Genomic DNA, 15,020 nt, shown 5'->3' on the forward strand with positions numbered 1-15,020 from the left:
CAGCCAATCTTTTTTTTTAGTGTGGTTTCAAATGATGTCAGTGGAACTAAATAATTTCAACGGAAAATTTGATGTACACAGAGAATCTGAAGGAATTAAATTAATTAAATTATTTGTGTTTATATAAAAATCTATATTATAAGTAGGTATTTTCTAATTAAAAGAACAAAATGTATGAAAATCTTATGTTATTAATTTTAAATTATTTACTCGAACGTAACGTATCAATAACAATATTGTATCACTTAATGTCGATAGCATTCTAGAGTTAATTCGGCGCCGCAAAATCCCAGCTTTAATATTCCATTAAAGAAAATTTTATTTAATAGCTCTTTATATTTGGTAAAATTTCGAATATTACTGATTGCAATTTATTTTATAATATTAAGTATCTCAATGAATAATTTTCGAGCTTAATGTATTAAAATTCCGAAAATAAAAATTTGATTGCGCGCAATAAAATATATTGCTATCCCACGCTTATTGTACAAAAAGTACCGTGTTTTCGATTGTTTAGCGCTTGAATGGCGCCTCGACAGTTTTATTAAAAAAAAACTGAACTCGGAATATCGACCAAGGAATCTGTCACTAAAATTAAAGAGCCGTAGACATTCCGTACAGTACAATGTTATTCGGCGAAGGTCTTGCTTCTTCATTCTTTCGACATTACAGAGAATTGCAGGAGAAAAAAGCTGAAAGCCTTCGGGAATCGCTCTGACATTTGATAACAATGAGAAGAAACAACGGAATAATGTGCGACATTTGAAAGTGAGGGACAATACAAACTATATATTATATTTACTGAGCTATAAATCAATGAGGTAAAGGCTATTGCGCCGTGCCGAGGAGATTTTAAGACGCCTGACACTTAATAATAAGAACACTCAGCCAAGGTAATTAATAATCGATCGGATCTCTTCGTAGTCACGATGAGTGATGCGGAGTACATAATATACAGTTTGAATAGCTACGGATTGCAACGCGCTATCGACGGATGAATTACGTTATACGAAATAATACCCGATTGCTCCCTTACGGATGGCGCATTAATATTGCATCGACTAATCTGCCGCGAATGAATTCTCCATGGCAAACGCGACAGACTCGCGCTTACTATTAATCTGCAGTTGTCCAGCTTGGGATATTCTATTCGAAATGCATATCTCGTTATTACCTTATATATCATGAAACAACACCCCGGTCGGGCGTTCTAGTTTATATTGAATGTTTGACCTCTGCCCTCAATTTTAATAATTGGTCTTTAATTAAGCCGGATCGACTTTTTTTTAAGTCAAAGTTCATGAAAAAAAATAAAAGATAGAAAGAAAGTCTGTAACGAAACAAAGCGGTTAATAATGCATGAATTTTTAATTTTTTGTATTAATATTAATTATTATGAATATTGAATATATGTATTGTATATACAATAATTCACGCATTATTGTATAACTTGGTCGTTAGAATCCCATATAAGGCCAGTGCTGGGCCATTTAGTGATTATGGCCATAGTTCAGATACTGATAAACTATTGGCACCGTACTGACTAAGTACTGGATCAAACTTGGGCCCATTACTGGCAGATGGTACTGACCCAGTCATTTTAGCTATTCATTTGCCAGTGATGGCCCAATACTGACTGAAAGAACTTTAGCCGTAATTTGACAGTCATTTCCCAATGATGGTCCAGTACTGGTTGACAGAAGCTTGGTCATCAGTTTACAGTCATAGCATTGACTAAGTGTTAGTTTTGTTGTAACTGCTGGCGACCTTATATAAGATGTCAAAACTTTTTGCAGCATTATCATCAATACTTAAACATTCTCCATAATTATTTTGGTGATTCAAGAAAATTATTTTTAGATCTGTATTTAACTAAACTTTTAGATATTTCAGTAAAACCGTTTTGTCTGTATGTATTTATATTATAAGAATTCTCAATTAATAATGAATAATTACTTTGATGATTTTTTGTTCAACGAGATAATAAAGACTTAACTTTAAAACATTAAATCCTTTTTGTTCGGAAAAATCGATTTTTTCTTACCAAGTTCTTCGAGGGTGGGTACTCCGTAATGATCGTCATGGTCGTCCTTTAGGGGTGTGTAGGCGCTGCCAATGCAGGCGGCAGTCACCGTCGGTACCGGCGGTTCCGGTGGGTCCATGCCGGCGACGACGTTTTGAAATTGATGATAGGTCAACGGTGGTTTCCCACCGTTTCTCTCTATAATCCTGAAACGCGTGACGACGAGAACGGTGGAGTCACGAAATGGCTTGAGAACAATGGCAAAAGTTGCGACGTAATATTTAATCCTAGCGGGTCCCGCTAGGATTCTATTCTAAACACTCGAATGTGTACTTGCAGTGTAATTAACTAACATGTAACTTTCAGAAGATATATATTTCTTCTTTCCTTTCCCGTAAATGTCTCGTTAAAAATAATTTTAGGATTATAATTACAAAGTTAGATTTCAATTACAGTTAGATCGATGGAAACTAAAGGCTAATTCTAAATTAAAATAAATTTGCATTTATTATGATTAAAACTCTTGACAAATAATGTATAACTATTTTTATTATTTAAAACTAAAGGAAAAGAAGATTGATTAATTTATTAATCATTTATTTTATAATAAAAATCACTTAGAAAAAATGCCTCAAAAAAGTACCGTTATAAGTTTGATAAAAATAATAAACAAAAAATGATAAAAAAATAACAAAAAAATAATTTTGGCTTTAATAGCGTTAAGTTTATATTGTTAAATTAGATTATTGACATTTTGTTTTAAATAAATGTAAAAAATTTCAATCAATGCGTAAGTATTGAACAATTTTTTCGAACTCACTCGTCTAGTCTATAGAGAGTGTGCGAGACTCTCTGAACCACCGAGATACCGAGCTCCTTACAAAGGGCCGAAATATTATGATCTCGCACACGACCGAATGGTTCCGGATCCTCTTCGAAAGTAAGATTTGTCGTGCCCCATTCTTTGAAGAGCTTGGGGAGTGCATCGGCCGGCTGTCCCCGGATCACAAATAGCCGAGAATTTAGTTTCCTCAGGGAACAGTCTAAGTCCTCTAAACATTGCAGTAGGAACCTGTCGGATTGCACGTAAAGCAAACCGATCAGATGTCGCACAAAATTACTTAATAATGTTTTTAAATAATTTAAAAATAAATATATACAGGATAGAACAATAACTTTGATCACCTAAAATATTTTAATTATTTTTAAAACCATGAAAATATTTAATTATAAAAGTAATTTTAAATATCAAAAGAAAATCATAATATGCTAGTAATAATTTTTCTGTGGGTGGAGGCGCTTCAAAAAGTTTAAGGATACCTCCATTTTTTTAAACAGAATTATATGATTTTTTTACATAATATATGATTTTTTTAGTTATTCTGTATGTAAACGTATTAAGCTAGAATTATTAAAAAATCAATAATTTACAAGACATTTTACATTTGATTTTGTTGATTTAAGATATGAAGTATCTCGTAAAGTATAATTTTTTTTACAATTGCAATTACTTGTTCTTTTTTTTAAAGCGACAACGCGTTTTTGTTGCTTTAAATAATTTATCTCGTTATTCAGTACAGAGAAATGTTAAGGTATAGAAACGAATAGTTTATACATATTTTATATTTTGAGTTAAAACCCAGAATAAAATAAAAATGCCTTGTAAACTAATTTTTCGTAAATTAATTTTATGATAACTCTGCTTTATTACTTTTAAATGCAAAATAACTTTTAACTATAGATATTATGCGTATAAAAAATTATGTAAATCCATTTTTAAAAATATGGAAAAAACTGAAATTTCTGAAGCGCCTTTACTCACATAAAAATTATTGCTTTAAAAACATGTATTATAATATGATTACGATTTGTAGTAACAAACCGAAAATTATAGCATTATATTTTAATTGGCTTCTTCACAATAATAACATAATAAAAAAATTGTCGTGCATAGAATTACAAAATATGAAAAACAATAGTTTATTAAATATCTCCATTGCAGTTAGATTTAAGCATTTAGCTTTTGTAATAATTAAGAAATAATTTATCATTAAAAGCAATGTAATAACAAGCACGTGCTGCTACAGTCGCCGTTTGCCATTGATTTTTGGTCAATGTCGCCACTAATATCTTCCTTGTCAACCGTGATTCAGTAGGATTATCGACAACATCTAAGCGATCGCTTAGGAAACGGTTACATAACGCTTAATCAACATGACAAATGATCGATGACGAAGTTGCGCCTCGAATGTCCGTTGCAGTAATGCATCGAGATTATGCAATGCAACGAAGATCTACGGCGCCATTTGTGAAACAGTATTGACTCACTATTATCAACGAATTAAATAATCGTAACTCTCTACTATCATCGCGATATCATTCAAACCTAAGATGCAATAAGGAAAGCTTGATATTATTATTAACGCGATCATTCTCGATAATTATCCAAGAATATGTAATTATTTTTCTGTCGTTTATTGACAACATTTTAGAAAAACAAGAAATAGGAGAAATAAAATAAAATAATGTAAAAATAAAATAAAACAAAGATATATAAAGAAAGATTTTTATTTATTTTATTTTTCCGTCAATATATTCATTCGCAACAAGATTTAGAAAAGCAAGAAAGAAATAAGAGAAAAAAATAAAATAATAAAATAAAATAAAGATTTATAAAAAAAAAAAGATTTTTATTCATTTTGCTGACAATAATATTTACGCAAGAACGTTTGACGCGCCAACGCGTTTCATTACGTTATTCCGCTTTTAGAGTAGACCATCATCGATCTCGTTTCCGCGATCTTGCGGGCCATCACGGGCGCTCACCTCCATTTATTGATGCCAACGTTGGTACTTCCGGCGAACCAGGGGTCCAGTACAAAGACACACCGGAAAGTGGACGCCCCCGCGAGACCCTCCTTCAGTGAGGGATTGTCGTGCAGTCGGAGTCCCTTACGGAACCAGTGAACTGTATGCTTCCCGCCATCGCCTCGAACTCCCGAGGTCACTGCCTGGCCCATCTCGTTGTTACTACTTCCCGTCATCTTTTCACCCTTCGAAGAATATAGACCTTAATTAGTTGATTCAGCGCGCGAAAGTGATTCCATTACTGTACTGCTACTTGAGTGCAAACAACAATAAATCTATTATGGTTATTATAATATTACATATTGTTGCAATAAATTTATTATAGTGTTATAAATTCTATTCAAATTATTCGTATGGATTTCTTTAATGTAATTATTTACGTATGGAGTGTTTTTGACACTCTAACATTAGATCTCAATTTTCATTGTTTTCTTTAATGATTTGCAATTAAATAATAGATTCGTAATATTTTATACAGCTTTTAGATAAATGTAAAAATTTTTTTTAATCGTGAAACAATTTACGCTAAATATAATAATATACAAGTAATGTTCACATATTTAGCAAATTTATAGACTGAGATGCCTTGAACACTCACACAAATAATAAAGGATTAATAGTGCAGAGTGTTTTAGAAATTGCCTGCGAACAAGTTTCTTCACGAATTTATTCGAATTAAACATTTCGTGTGTTTCTTCATCACCTTAGAGTAGTTTCTTGAAATTAAAAAAATTTTAATAACTTCGAATTGAAAACGCCCCTTAAAATTAACAATGATATAATAAAGTTTTGTCGGATAATTATATTCCTAAAATTTAATATGCAAAAGACGTGAGCCTCTTCCTTCCCTGATTAGCTTCAAATGGGTAACTTTTAGAAAATACCCCGCATTTCTAGGGAACGTGAAATCCAAAAATTCAAAATACGCCTCCCTCTCTTGATTGTGACGGATCAATGTCGAAAAGCGCACATCTTGAATATCTTCGTGCTATCAATATTTCAAAGAAAGCCTCCGCGATAAAAGTGGTGCAGATCGATCCCCATGGGAGCTCTTACAAATGTATCTTGCCATTCAAAATGCGTGTTAAGGATCCATCTATCTTGCTTTTCGGTTCATCACTAAGCCGGAGAATAAGTCGGTCTTCGCAGGCTATGACCTTGAGACTACAAGGGAGAATTTCCGCTTCGATTCTCGGAGGGTCACGTCGTGCGGAAAATTCGATTTTCTCCGGATGTCGCCGGATCTATTCTGCAGGATGCTACCTCGAAGAGACCACGCCTCGATTGGCCCATTCCGATTTGGCGTTTCGTTATTCGCGGGGATGAATATTAACCCTTTGAAGATCTTCCAGACAGAAAAGAAGGTTTAGTAATAATAATGAAGCTTAGATGATAGTTATTAAACGCTTTATGTTCACTGCTACTATTTTAATCTCGGTTCAACCAACTTTTCATCTTTTTCTAGTTCTAAGAATTAACTGATCCATATGGTATAGCTAGACAATTGTAACCAAAATCTCTGTTCTACAATTTCGATCTCAGATAACTCATCCTCCAAGACAGTTCCTTGACATTCTATTCGCGGTGTAGAATTTTGCTGTGAAACACTCGACGCTATCGCGGAACTATGGTTTTGTCGCCACACAATGATTCATGCGATGTCGTGAACTCCATTGTAAGGTGAAATTAGCGTATCCATTGTGCGAGCACGTGTACATTACTTCGGGATCGAGATTTACTTTGAATATGTAAAAGATGCCTTTCGAAAAATTCTCATGTCCAAGAACAGAAAAGAACTGGGGATAAGAATAAATTTACAAAATCGTTGTCAATTTGGAAGATTAGATGCGCAATTTCCTTGGCGATTCAGGCTATTCATTTGTTCCCTACAGAGATATAAAATGTTATATACAGCTGTAACTTTTATATAAACTCCTTCTCTCTGTCTCCTTTTCTTAGATAAAACCGCTTCATTATTACACAAATGAGGACCATTCTTTTTCAAGATAAATTCAATTACTTCCGTTACTTGGTCTCCAGAAAAATCACAGCTCGCAGCTTTGCAAGAGCCCATGTCTCGCGACATTGAGGATAATTAACGAAATCTCGACGGGGTGGTGGATCGTCTTCGCGATATACGGTTGATTTCCCTGGCAACCGAAAGGGCTAAAGCGACATGGGTGCATTAATTTTATCCCACAGGCACGTTTATATCCGTTGCATCAATGGCGTAGCTAAAGATCTCCTTCATCTCCGAAGAATAGAGACATCACTTTCAGTAGAGAGATCAAAAATTAAAATCTACATACAATTTATATATATATTCATGCGTCTCATCATCTTTAAGAAAATAATTCTTTTTAATTTTTTTTAATAACTCTGATAATCAACGTATTCTTCTTTCATAATTAATTGTCAATTATTATTAATAACAGCATGTAGAGGTGCAGATAGAGCAATTTATTATTCTGGGATGAACGCCGTCAGCAGAGCAAGTTAATCAAGATCGATCCTTTGAAGTTCCTCCATAGACAGGGGCGGAAAAGAGGAGTCGCGGGGGAAGGAGGGACGAGAGTGACCTGAATGTTGGTTACGCTGCTGCGCTGCACCGTTGCATCGTTGCGAGTTCCATGTGTGTCGTTTTCCAGCAACGGCAGCGAAACCGCCGCGAGATTAGCCCTCAGACGAGAGCTATCTATCGACACGTTATTCATGAACCGAGAGGGGGTGAGGAAGATCAACGTGCGTTTTACAGTAATTTATTGCGGAATTCATTCGTCCCTCCCACAACGCGGACATATATGAGGTAAGCAAGAGGGTTGCTGAAGCAGGGGGTGCATTAATGCGTTAATCGATAGTGTCTTCAAGAGGTATTTTTTTAGCATTTACGGAGGGTGAAAGTTAGTCTTCACCCTCCGACGCCAAAATCTATAACATCAATTACTGACGCTGGATTTATGAGACCCATTTAATTTATGTTGACCCATTTAATTGATTTAGCTAAAAGATAATTAATTTTAAGGATCAAAATGACATAATTGGTACAAAAAGAATGAATACTAAGTTTATTTTAACACGGCAATATGGAGTCTTTAAAAGCACTATCGATATTTTGATTATGAATTCTTATAGACAAATTTACTTAAATCGCGTCCCAAATTTTGTCCCAAATTAAGGACATGATTATGAATTAACCTCCTTTTAAAAAAATATATAATGTAATTCCATACATCTATACTAATTGCAAGTGTTGCAGAATGATCGAAATTAGAGATTCTTAGAAACAGCTGGACTGGATGGAATACCATATGTTTGATCCGTCATATTTTTCAGGACCTGCTTAAGATAGAATATGCGTGAATATCTCATTTTATTTTATACATAATCTATCTCATTCTATCTTAAACAAATCAAAGAAGAATATGACGGATCGTTTATGTATGGTGTCCAATCTCTTACTTAAGAACTAATCAAAACTCGCTCGGTAATTCATCCGCGTGAACTACATCTTGTGAACTCCATTGCTGGTGATTTTTCCATCGGTACGTTAAATGATTACAGAAAATTGTGCTATTATATCGACGTCATGAAGACATCGCCGATTCGTTCGTCTTAACTCCATTTAAAGTTCCAATATTACATCATCGTCGCGCCGCGTTTCACCGCTGCCGCATGAAGGCGGCAATATAATCGAAATTTATCGTTTTTTGATGGAATTACATCTCGCCGTCCGATAACTTCTACCGAAGAAACTTCTCAGAGAGAAAGAGAGAGCACATACGATGCACTAAAGCCGATACGATACGTCGTAACTCGGCGAACACGATCATCCAGCGTCTTGATCGTGTTCGCAGACGTCAGTTCACGGTTGCATTGCAGCAGTTTTCCTATGGAAACTCTTCTTATGAAAGAGACCACAACAGAAAAGAAACTTTAATTCCGACACACACAAACGATCGGAACAGCAAGGAGGCGAACTTGTTTCACATCGCTGAATTAACTTTAATCTCTCGAGGGATTTACGGCGAAAAGGACATTGTACCTTAAATATTTGTATACGTTTCGCTAAGACAAACTTTAATGCGCCGCATTTTTTAAAAAGAGCATCATTCTCAAGTATTTACGTAAAAAGACGTCGAATGGAATGAGGGAGAGATCCGCTTCTTCCCTGAAAATTCTTGGCGATTATCGCGCAAAGACGTGCTTCAAGAATAAGTGGCTCAACTTCAGCGAAGACATCATTAAAGTATCACACAAAATGAGTAATTTTGCTGAAATATTTAAAAATTTAGCTATAGATACAGGGCTAAAAATAATTTCGTTGGATTAAAAATAATAATTATGTGGAAAACTCAAGCAATGATGTAAAAAATTTTGATATTTAAACAATTAACTTGAGCATCCTGCATAATATTTCTTGATAATTCAACAATATTATTTTTAACTCTTTATCTAGCTAAATTTTTAGATTGCAATTTCTGGACCATAAAAAGTCTTTATCCTTGATTGAATTAATGAACACACACTAACTTGTTTATTCCGTAGTTAAAAGTTCTTACTCGAAATTGGATTGCCTATTATTGTAACTCCAAGAAATTATATCAAAATTTTCAGAAAATACTCTTAAATTATTTGAGAAAATGTAAAGAAAAACAATCAAATTTTTTTGCACTTCAAATCAGGCAGTCTAAATCCGTAAAAAAATAAGTATAATAAAATACAATCTGACTTCTATGATAGTAAAAACTCGTTGAAGTTTTCACAAGTATGTAAGATTTTTTTTTAGATTTTTACAATTCAATAATATACACTGTTAAAAATTTCATGTGAAATTTAATATACTTTTAAGTTACACAATTTGAACTTAATTTCATGACATTACATTAAATTTAATGTACTTATAACTGAACAGTATATTTGTGTACATGAAATTTAATGTACACATTCATTATATGTAAGTAACTACTGTTTTCAGTAATGTAACTTAATTTTCAGTTAAATCATTCATTACTTTTGATTTTGTTCATAACCACGAGCTTCATTTACATGTAAAGGAAGCTCGTGGTTACATTTCTAACGGTGTAAAAATCTGCAATAAAATTCGAGAGCTCAGACTGGGAATGAAAAGTGAAAATTTCACATTGTGGACAAAGGATTAATCACGTGCATAGCATACGAGAATCAGCATTTGAACGTATGATCTATATAAACAAGGAAAAGCCGGATGACATTACGTCGCCACGTGTCACACTAATATAATCGTTCTTTTCCCATCTTGAATTGTGATATAAGCGAAATAGCTTTCGCTCTCTTTCGACATTCGTGATAATGTCGTTGGAACGGCGCGTGCACTCGCGTTTTTACTGATCGCAGCAGAGGATTCTTGAAATTCGAAGCGATCGACGAAATACGAGCTCAGTTAGCCGCTATCACGAATGCATTAATTTTATTTCTGCATAGTTAGCAGCTCGTCCTGAGAATTTCGATATAACTGATGGAACTCTGGCTCTTCCCCAAAGATTTCTGAAAAATTCCTAAAATGTTCTTAAAACGTCCTGTTCTATGATTGTAAAAAATATGACGTAATGAAAATCAATGTAATTTTTCTATTTCTATTAAAAAATCAATTAGATTTTACTTTTATTATATCTATGTATAAATATTGGTACTCTAAAAAAATATAGATATTAAATGCCAAAATAAAAGATATATATTTAAATCCGCTTAAGGGATTTAACATGTGTAGAAGTTATTTTTTATTTGCTCCAAAAGATCGCTTTGGTTATATTTCAGTACTTTCAATAAATTGTACGTTCGATGATCACTCGAATAAAGTCCCAATCCATTCGATATATTACAATTAATAATATTTATTTATAGTTTATTATTGTCTTCTGATAGAAAGTAAAAATCACGATTTTTAAAAATAAACAAATCCAGAAACAAATCTCTCTCTGATAATAATAGAAGCTGTAATTTAAGATTCCGATATACCTATACTTGACAATTTATATTTTTAGTAAATACCTTATAATAACTCGAAATTTTATCAGTTCTCATGCAGATAATTTACATTTAAAAAGCATTTAACCGAAAACTTTTAAAAACGTTAAACACCGCATAAAAACGCTAAACAGACGTTATTAATGTTAAATACACGTTTATTAAATCATCGAAATGTCTCGTATAAAAATAATATTTTAAATTAGTAAAAAAATGTTTAATAAACATTACAAACGTCTTATAAATATTTTTTAAATAGTTTAAGAAATGTATCGAATGTTAAACGTTTATTTTTTAGTTTATATATTTATTACACGATTTCTAATGTTTATTAAACAAGGAAAATATATAGTATTAAGTAAATATTATCTTACACAAAATAAATATGTACTCAATTAAAAAATGATAATTAAACCAAATTAATGATTTTATAAAATAAATATACATGTTTATATTTAGTAAATATTTACTTAGAACTATTCAGAACAATATTTATTAAAATTTAGTATTTTTAAAAATGTACGTTTTGTATTTTGAACGTAAGTATATGTGTTGCTTGGATTATAATCCATCAAGATAATAATCTTTTTTCTCCTTCCTCTAATAATCCTTCAAGAACAGGAGTCACATACGTGCTATTGATTTATTCAATACGTATTTATTCGTCTTATTTCTAGAGAGATCAAATTCTAGAAGAATAATAAGCATCGATTGCATAAGATCATTGTCGATAATTATAATAATTAATGTCGTACACAACATGCAAACATATATATATGAAATTAAATGTAAATCGAACACAATTCACACTAGACAGCTTATTTTGTTACTTTCGGAATACTCTCGATGGAAGAGTACTCTGATAACGATTAATATACCATCAAGACAAGTAACATTTTACTTATTGCATATAAATTTTAATTAACCACCTGTAGCTCGTACCATCGAGCGATAAATAATTTTTGTCGTTATTTCAGCAAATTTTACATTTCATTTAAACCCCTATTTATTTTAACTCTCCCCCACTCGTTCCGCTTCCCCGTTGATTTCAGCAGAGTATTTTCATTTTCCACATCGATGCCGATGTATTATATCTCGAGATCAATTTTCACACGTACACCGTGAACATGTAAATGGCGTATTTCAGTGAAAAAGCGATAGATATCACGTTCGATGAGTTATCTGTGTATTAATGAATAATGAACGCTTCTGAGAGAAGCTCGGCCATACTTCTGGGGCTGGAGATCAATCGTGTTACTTTTTTTCCTGGAAAGGAAACGTGAAAAATGAAAATTTTTTTGTATACATGTATGTATATGTACATACATACATACTCTTTAAAACTTTTAGAGTGAATCTTTTACTCTGAAGAGAGAGTGAAATCTTATTTTTAAAAAGATTGAAAATTAAGCCACTCATTTTCAAGATTGGTTCAATTTTCACTCTTTAGAGTGAGATTTCACTTCAAAAATTCAGATAGTACATAAAAATTTTCATTCTTTATGTCTCCGCGTTAAAGAAAAATTACACGCTTAATCCCATGAATTGGGTACTTTGATCGATCAGCGTGTTTACTTGCAACGACACGACAGTGACTAAACACGGCGTCCGTTGCTGTTCCGCTTTCCGTTTATCGTGACAAAATACTACTAGTGCAACGACAACATTTCGGCAACTCCTTACAAGCGTTAATTGATAAGGGTCGAGTGCAGCGACTGAAGTTGGAAACATCTATCCCGCCCGAAAGTATCCGAATAGATGAATCAATAAGTTAAACCCATAGGGACGATTAAATATCTGTTTCAGGACACGACCCGTTTCGAATCGACGCACCCTAATGATGGAAACCCTCGAGTTCTCACAATATTAATGAAACTGATAATTCCGTAATTAATAATGAGGAATTTTCCATAAATTCTCTTCCATAAATTCTTAATGCCGTTCTTTGCGATGTTAAATAACAAGGATTATTAATTCTTCACGCGATGATTAATAGATTACGTTGTATACATTATTCACCAATCATTTTGTCAACACATTCACAAGATTAACTGGTTATTCAATATATCTCAGATAGGATTTCTTTTAATCACGGCGAGTGAAATTAATTTTGTCAGTATATTGCGATAAAAATGAGCAGAAAGATTTGCAGAGTTATTTGAACCTAAACGGTTAACTTTTTTAGAGTACTGAACCAATTTGGAAACATTAATATTGATTATTAATTTAATTTCCAAATTAATATTAATTTGAAAATTAAATTTATATTGTACTTTCTTTCAACACAGAGTCCGATGATTGATCCAAACATATATAGAGGAATCTTTAAATTATACATATATATTAACGGATTATATATTAATTGTTGTATATTAATTTGATACATAAATTATATGATTTAATATATAATTAAATAATTAAATATTTATAAGTAATATATATGTACATTCCAAACTAAAAGTATGGAAATACTTTTAATGTTTCCAAATTTTTCCTGGAGTATATATATATATATATATATATATAGTGACTTCCAAAAGTTTCCAGCCAATATGTTTAATTTTACAATAATTTTTGTCTATTTGTGTTTTTCAATTTATATTATAAGTTAATGAAATACTAGAATATATCAGGTACTTGTATCTTAGATCTTTATTTGTTACGATTTTTTGTTTGAGTAATACGATAAAATTACTCTATTACTTTATAGCAATAAGTAATTTTATTATATCGTATAAAAAAAATATATATACATATTAATTGCAATAATAATACCTAAGGAGAATCATCGAAATGCTTCGATTCGCTATTTAAACCAATCGCCAATCTATGTAACGCAGCTGCGCTTTCTCTCTTACTTTCTTTGAAGCGGCCGGTGAAAGCGCGCCGAGTTAAAAAAAGCCCAGGTCCTGCAACCCGCTGTGCCAATCCACCGCAGAAATCCGCGGGCACGCCGAGCCGCTACGAGGAGAGTTCGCGGCCCGCGAGACAAGCTCGCCGCGGAGCGCTCATCTTCGTGCAGTCACAATTACGAGTTTCCCGCCGGCGAAGCAAGGCCGCGAAGCCCTATAATGACCAACGATGCGACAGTTCCCAGATTCAGCTGGGCGAGCGAGATCGATCGATCACGGCACTCAAATCGACGACATTCGTCAGTCGCAACGCATGTCGATCGTAATATCGACGACACTCACATTTTTCCTCACAGACTTGATTTCTTTTCGTCGCGAATACGGCAAATTCATTCGCGAGCCACTGATTGTCACAGAAGATTCTTGTTAATTCTCAATTTGATAACGCGCGATTGAATTATCGAATTAAATTATCGAACTTACTGGGTCTGTTTTTTGTTTCAGTTAAAAAATTAACTAAACTCCACTATAACTCTTTTTCGTCAAATGTCAAACATATATATACCTATCTTACTTTTAAATTTTTAAAAAAACTATACACTAATTCAGCCACAGAAAACAGACCTACAGATTGAACGATTCGCTCGCGGCACTCGCTGGATCGATGACGCGCTCGATGCATCGTTCTTAGCGCCGAACGCGCTAATCGTCCCGTCACTCGACCTGAACAGTCGTCGACGCTTACCGCAAATCCTTCTAATTCCAGAAACAATCAGACACCGCGCGATAACGATAATTTCACCGTTTATTCGCGGATCGCAAATTCTGCGCAACGTCAATTCGCGCGAAAGGCTCGCTCGCACTTGCTCGATCGTCGCGCGCGTTCGCCAAAATCTCTTCTCTTTCTTCTTCTCTTTCTGGCTTTTTCTTCTTTTTATTTCACGCAATTGCGCAGGCGGACGAGCAAAATCGCACGACCGAAAAACCGCACCGCACCGCGCTAACAACCGATCGCATATGCGAACGCGATAGTCGTAAGGAGCCGATGGACGAGGGGGAAGCGTGCAGGAGTGCGGGGGTGATCGAGCCACGCCGAGTGCAACGTGACCGCCGATCCACAGCAGATCCAATTGGCCGCGGGGATCACGTGATACAGCGGTCACGTTGCAGCCGCCGTGGCCGTCGTCGTCGCGAGTGCACCTCTCGCTCTCGCTTTTCTACGTCGATCTGCCCGGGGCCGTTTGTTTCTAATGCCTCGCGAGATCTCCGAGATT

At 34.0% G+C, this 15,020-nt stretch overlaps 1 protein-coding gene across 1 annotated transcript in view; it reads right to left on the bottom strand.

Annotated features, from left to right (window-relative positions):
* Positions 1-14,224, bottom strand: part of phr6-4 ((6-4)-photolyase) — a 20,950-nt gene extending 6,726 nt beyond the window's left edge. The window contains exons 1-4 of the mRNA XM_018454273.1: positions 13,753-14,224; positions 4,850-5,076; positions 2,844-3,095; positions 2,045-2,229 (exon numbers count right to left, since the gene is read on the bottom strand). Coding sequence (XP_018309775.1) covers positions 2,045-2,229; positions 2,844-3,095; positions 4,850-5,067 — 655 coding nt within the window. The 5' untranslated portion in view covers positions 5,068-5,076; positions 13,753-14,224. The remainder of the gene's footprint in view (positions 1-2,044; positions 2,230-2,843; positions 3,096-4,849; positions 5,077-13,752) is intronic.
* Between the last annotated feature and the right edge of the window lie 796 nt (positions 14,225-15,020).

The sequence above is a fragment of the Mycetomoellerius zeteki genome, unplaced genomic scaffold (assembly GCF_001594055.1).
Source record: "Mycetomoellerius zeteki isolate Tzet28-1 unplaced genomic scaffold, Tzet1.0 scaffold430, whole genome shotgun sequence".
Classification (NCBI taxonomy): domain Eukaryota; kingdom Metazoa; phylum Arthropoda; class Insecta; order Hymenoptera; family Formicidae; genus Mycetomoellerius; species Mycetomoellerius zeteki.